Source organism: Papilio polytes, unplaced genomic scaffold (genome assembly GCF_000836215.1).
Source record: "Papilio polytes unplaced genomic scaffold, Ppol_1.0 DF822178.1, whole genome shotgun sequence".
In the NCBI taxonomy this organism is placed as follows: Eukaryota; Metazoa; Arthropoda; class Insecta; order Lepidoptera; family Papilionidae; genus Papilio; species Papilio polytes.
The window spans coordinates 857,365-863,716 of NW_013527026.1; the positions used below are offsets into that span (position 1 = coordinate 857,365).

General features: G+C 32.6%; 1 protein-coding gene across 1 annotated transcript in view; it reads left to right on the forward strand.

Annotated features, from left to right (window-relative positions):
* Window positions 1–123: 123 nt before the first annotated feature.
* The window catches only part of LOC106106381 (remodeling and spacing factor 1-like), a 6,286-nt gene continuing 57 nt past the window's right edge, over window positions 124–6,352 (forward strand). Inside the window, exons 1-9 of the mRNA XM_013286958.1 lie at window positions 124–499; window positions 567–754; window positions 1,054–1,250; window positions 2,413–2,524; window positions 2,642–4,272; window positions 4,697–4,767; window positions 4,851–5,050; window positions 5,386–5,554; window positions 6,290–6,347. Coding sequence (XP_013142412.1) covers window positions 355–499; window positions 567–754; window positions 1,054–1,250; window positions 2,413–2,524; window positions 2,642–4,272; window positions 4,697–4,767; window positions 4,851–5,050; window positions 5,386–5,554; window positions 6,290–6,347 — 2,771 coding nt within the window. The 5' untranslated portion in view covers window positions 124–354. The remainder of the gene's footprint in view (window positions 500–566; window positions 755–1,053; window positions 1,251–2,412; window positions 2,525–2,641; window positions 4,273–4,696; window positions 4,768–4,850; window positions 5,051–5,385; window positions 5,555–6,289; window positions 6,348–6,352) is intronic.

Genomic DNA, 6,352 nt, shown 5'->3' on the forward strand with positions numbered 1-6,352 from the left:
ATAAAATCATCTTATCATATGAAATATTTCTTGTAACAATCAGAAACAACGATAAAAATCACATTAGATATAAACAATGCATTTCAATTGTGGTACATGTTAATAAAATATCTTTGACGAAAATAAAGCTTAAAAACTCGAAAGTTTGGTTATGGTGCGATGGCTGTCATCGAGTTTTATTTTATTATTTTAGAAAATAAGGATAGAAGCATTGAGTTTAATTGAGGATGAAGCTATTTTCGTGAATAATGTACATGTTTTATAGATTTCCAATAGTTTTAAGTGTGACAATCTCGTACCGGTAGTTGCTATAATTCAGAGATGTTTAGTAAATGAGCATAATAATTGTCGACGATGGCGTCCGATGGAGAAATTTCATGTACGACTGATCCCAATTTCGCTGTTATTTACTCGTTTTTGAAAGTTTTCGGTAAACTGTACGGTTTGGAGATACCTACGATAGCCAAATTGCAAGAACTAGTAGAGAATACACAAGAAGGTATGAAGAGCACAACATAATATCGAGTTAAATATAAACAAACATGTTAGCAAGTTTTTTGTTTTAGTGTTGGATCCGTTAAAGGAGTTGCATGTAAGGTTGTTACGAAGAGCACTCAAGTCTATTCAAGTGAACCGTTGGGAAAGGGCTCTCATAAAGTTTTGTCATCAACAAAGATATCATCAGGAAGCTTGGGAGATTGAGAGATTTTCTTACAAGAAAGCTAGCACTCAAGTCAAATTGAGAATTTTAAAGGTAATTTTAGTTGAAACTTTTAATAGCTGTGGATTACAAAAGTTTTTTCATTAGGTAAATCCCAATTAAAACCTTTGTTTACATTTTTTAATTGGTAAATTAGAGACAATTCACTGAATATTATTAAGTTTTTTTCTAGTTTCCATTTAAATTAACATTATTAAGGTAATTATTTAGAAGATTTTTTTAACAATATTACATTTCTTATTAGATTTGTTGTTTTAGCTAATTAAATTAAACACAAAATCCAACCAATTGGTTTATCCACAAATTTGTTATAATAATTCTTTATATTACAGTTACTCCTTGAATACCAGTTTACTTGTCATCCAAAGTTTAAAAATGCTGTCAATGCATTATCAAGTGAAGAGCTGAGATTGGATCCTATTGGTCGGGATAAATTTGGTTGTGTTTACTGGCTGCAGATTGACCATGAAGCCAACCTGTGCATGTACAAAGAAGATCAGGATGAGGAGACGTGGCAATTAATTGCTAGGTAACTATAGTTCGTAACAAATATCTTGGGTACCCAAGATATTAAAAATCTGTTCTACACAGGACTCACACAAAGTAAAGAGCTGCCATAATCCTTGTTTTATTACATACACACATCTCTTTTTTCCCTTTGACAAAATAGACACAATATATTATAATATGCTTTTCAAAAATATTAGCGGCCCAAGGTCACTGGCATATTATGTACTGCCCCAGCATCCCGCAACATCCTGCTACCAAATTGTGCCATGACTCATGTTAGCATCCAAGATATATGTAATCATACTAATATTATAAATGCGAAAGTTTAAATGGATGGATGTTTGTTAGAGTTTGTAGCCTTGACGGCTAAACATATTTCAGCGAAATTAGGTGTAGATTTAGATAATAGTCTGGACAAAGACATAGGCTATTGATTTTTGTTTTTTTTTTTAATACAATGTAGAGAGAGTCGCGGGCGAAAGCTAGTCTATGATACATTTGTCATGGCATTTAATTTCTATAATAATAGATTTCCACTTATCCTGCTTATGACAAACAAAGACAGCAATGTTTATATTTTTTTGTTAAAAATTGCAATAACCATGAACTGTTTCCTCAGAGATAGGGAAGGTTAATGTATTTTTAAAAGAATTTTTCAACTGATAACACAGATAATGCTTAGAATAATATTCCCATATGCAAAGTCATCATGATTATTTCATCCTTAATATTGGACTTATGTAACAATATAGTAATTGTAAACTTTTCAAATCTTACTTCTTACTATAATAAATGCAAAAGTTTAGATGGATGGATGTTTGTTAGATTTTGAAGCCTAAACAGCTTAACAGATCTTGCTGAAATTTGGCATAGATGTAAAGGATAGTGTGGAAGCATAGGCTACTCAATTTTGTTTTTGTTTTTTTAAATTTCACGCCCACAGTCGCAGGTGAAAGCTAGTAGCATGTAATTTAGACAATATTTTTCTATCTTGTTCCTATAATAAGTTAAATAGTAATTATTCTTTATCGAAAAAGCCTGGCTTTAAGTAGAAAAACAAAGATCAACTCCAACTATTAATATTAATTGAATTAAATGTTACTACTCAATATAGTAGATAGAAACTGAACTTAGTTAAGCAATAATATATGCAGTACATTTTTAACATTGTTAACTTTCAGCAATAGAGAAGAGTTTGTCAAAATTATAAGCCAATTGAAAAGTGGTGAGCCAGTGTGTCAGCCTGTGACCAATGAGGATTCCAGCAGTGTTGATGTTCCAACTCAAATTGAGGTAACAATCAATATTCAAAATGTCAACTAATTATAACCCATAACCTAATGTAGTCTTAGAGTAAAGAATTTGAGTTACCCATAGCTGTACGGTTAAAAGAAATGTTATATTTTACAGGCTAGTAAATCAGAAGTTGAGGAAAATGAGGAAGAATTCCTAAGCCCTGAATCTGAATCTGGCAATGAAAGTGATGAGCCTAAGGCAGAGAAATGCAAAGGAGTTACAACTAAGGAAGAAGTAGAACCCCCTAAAGATGATTCACCAATAGATATTGTAAATGATACTGTAAAAGAAATAGTTGAAGAATGTAATAATTCTGTAGATAAAGTAGAAAACGAAAAAGACAATATGACAATAACCAATGAAACTGATAGTAAAAAGGATTTAGAAAAAAGTGAATCAAATATGGCCGAAATAGAGACAGATAATAAAGAAGAAACTAAAGAACAAGATATTGGTGAAGAAATTGACAAAGTAGTTGGTGATGAAACTAGTGAAAACGTTGCCAATAAAACTAGTGAAAAAATTGGCGACGAAATTGGTGAAAAAGGTGGTGATGAAATTGGTAAAAAAGTTTATGATCAAATTGGTGAAGAAGTTGGTGAAGAAGTTGGTGACGAAATTGGTGAAGAAATTGAGGAGCCCGTAATGGTAATAAAAGGGGAAGGTAATGGTGAGGATTGCGAAAGTTCCTACTTTATTGGTGAAGAGATATCTGAACCAGTAATGTTTATCTATGGTGATGGTTGGGGATGGGACAATGATACTGGCAACCCTGAAGTGTTAGAACAAGAGGACAACACTGAATTAGAAGAAAATTCAGATGTAGATAATCCAAACGAAGAAGTTTTAAATGGAGAGCATGCAAATAATGTTAAGAAAGCTAATAGTAGGGTTAAATTAAATAAAAGTGCTAAATTAAAGTGTAGATTATCGTCAGTAACGAAAAGGTCTTTAAGAAAACAATCAAATGATAATCCAGATGTAACAAAATCGGAATCAAAGAAGCATTGCGTACGAAATTTGGATAAGTCAAATGGTTCAAATTCTATAGCCACGAGTAGTGAAAAAGAATTAAGGAGAGATAGCGTTCACGAAAAAAGTACGGATTGCGAAAGTACAGGTAAAAAAACGAAAAAAATAATCAGGAAAGTGAAGAAGAGAGAAGGAATGAGAACACTTAGGAATAACAAAGAAATAGTGAATTCAATATCTGAACCTGAAAGTCCTAGGAATAGTAAATCGAGTATTATTGAAAAAAGAAAAAGCAGCGTGTCGTCAGAACATGACGGAAATGCGTCAGAAAATGTAGAAAATGAAAATGTAGAAGATGAAGAAGTAAAAATAGAGGATACTTTGCCGCCCAAAAAGATACGCTTAGAATCAACACCGGAACCTGTATCACATTCCAAAAGCGAAAACGTTGAAGATAAAAACGAAAATATCGAAAACAATGATGTTAATACAGAAAACGAAAAAGATTCAATATCAAATAGAAAGAAAATCAAAGCTAGTAAGGGTAAATTAAAAGGTAAAAAGATAATTAATAGTAAAATACAAATTAGTGAAGTAAGTAAGGATGATAATGTTAGTGATAAGACGAGCAAAGCGCTTAAAAGAAGTTTGTTAAATAAATCATTTAATGACAAAAATAAATCTGAATCTCAAAGTGACAGTGAAGACGAAGAACCAGTTAACAGCGGGAAAAGATTGAAATTCAAACCAAAAAAGATCGTAACCAAATCGAGGTAATAATACCCTACATCTATACTTCTATACTATTATAATAAAGCGTAAACACACACTTCTTTGTTGCCTAAGATGTCAGCAATTACACCATATTTTTGAATAATTCTTTTTTAATAAAAAGCCCTACACTTACGTCACGCTTTAGACTATACATTTTCACGCTATTAAACTTAGGGGATAAATATTTTGGATAAAAACCCTAATGTGGGAAAGAGACCATAAGTTGCTGCCAACATCAAGGAAGCAAAATTGCCATGCTTTGTCATAATGTCATGTCTATCATTTTGACATTTGCAATTAAATTTGACAAATGTAATCAATCAAACAATTTTTATAATTTCATGTGAAAGAAGTCGCACGGGAACAGCTAGTTAATTTAAATTCTTTGTATATTTGACAGATTAAAAAAATGTTTATTTTCAGAAAGAAAATTGAAGCTAAAATTATGGAGAAATGCTCCAGCGAATCAGAAGATGAAACTTTATATAGTTTAGGTAATTATATATATTTTGCGCGTATTTTAATAATACCCTCAAATTGTTGAGGAAAATACTGATGAATAATTTTGTATTTTAAGGTAAAAAATCGGCTAAGAAAGTATTAAAGAAGAAACCTAAAGCTAAGGAAAAAGATAAGTCAGCTACAAACATGACAGACAACGACACTCCAGTAAGACAGTCCAGACGGATAGCGCAGATGAAGATAAAGGAGGAGGCGGACAGGAGGCACCTCGAGGAGGTCACATTGAGGGAACTTAAGATGATTCATAAGAAGAAAGTAAGTTGATCATTTCTCTTACACAAACTGAATGTTCCACTAGAAGTCTAATTTTAAATATTACTGTTAAAACCATTTTTTTCTTATAGCAGGCGATAATTAGATAGGATAATAATATTTATTTCTAATCTAATCTTACTATAAATGATAAAAAAAAATAAAGGATTACTATAAATATTGTAAATGCTAACATTTAAATGGATGGATGGATCTAATATTTTAACCTGTTTTCACTGTATTTTGGCTGTATATTTTGCAACAATGTTATGGAATGAAAAGAATGAAGCATCCTGCCATATTTAAACAATATCTGTAGCCCATGTGTTGTATGTCAGAGCAAGAGGGAGGAGGAGGGCGAGGAGGAGTGGCGCGCGAGCGGTAGCAGCTCGGAGGAGGGCGGTGGGGGGCGCGCGCGCCGCCCGCCCGCCTGGCGCTCAGACTCCACCGGACCAGAGCCCGACACGGACTCCGACGAGCCGCTTTTCGAACACGACGAACCTGAATGTAACTATTACTATGAAACACATGCACAGTAACACAACTATATATCTACCTACACTAATGTTATAAACAGGAAAGATTTTTATTTTTGTATGTATTGTAATAACTCAAAAACTACTGGGCAGATTTTTACCATTCAGACAATTTCACCATTAAAAAGATATATTATCTTAGCATCTATACGTTGAACTATATTTTTTTTAATTTCACGTGGACAAAGTTGCGAGCAACAGCTAGTTATCTATATATCTGTCTGTTAATGTAATAAAATGTAAACACAAACTTTGTTATGTAGAATGTCAGCAATCATAGCCTATTGCTGTATTATTCTTGTTTTAATAAAAAGCCCCACACTTGCGAGATGCTTTAGGCTATATTTTCACGCTATTAAACTTGGGATCAGGGTAACAGCTAATACAAAAAAATGAAGACTATAAAATCTCACACAGAGTGGTATAATCCTTTTTGGTCACACAAAAATCTATAACCTATGTATTTATTATTTCAAAAATAGCAATACTAATATTGCATTAGTTATTTGCACACCATGTACAGTAATTATGTCTATAGTAGTAATGCGTCTTCTTAAAAAAAACCTATTTACTCACTGATTGCATATCTTTTTAATGAGCAAAACAATTTTGAGGTCTACTTTTGTGTTATTTCAATATACACAAAAATACAAATCTTTCCTCATTGTAATCTTATTTATAGTAGTAATTATTCTTAATTTTCCAGTGGAGGCTCCCAGATCAGACCATGAGTTCTCCCCGGAGTCGGACCTGGAGAGTGGGGAGCCCA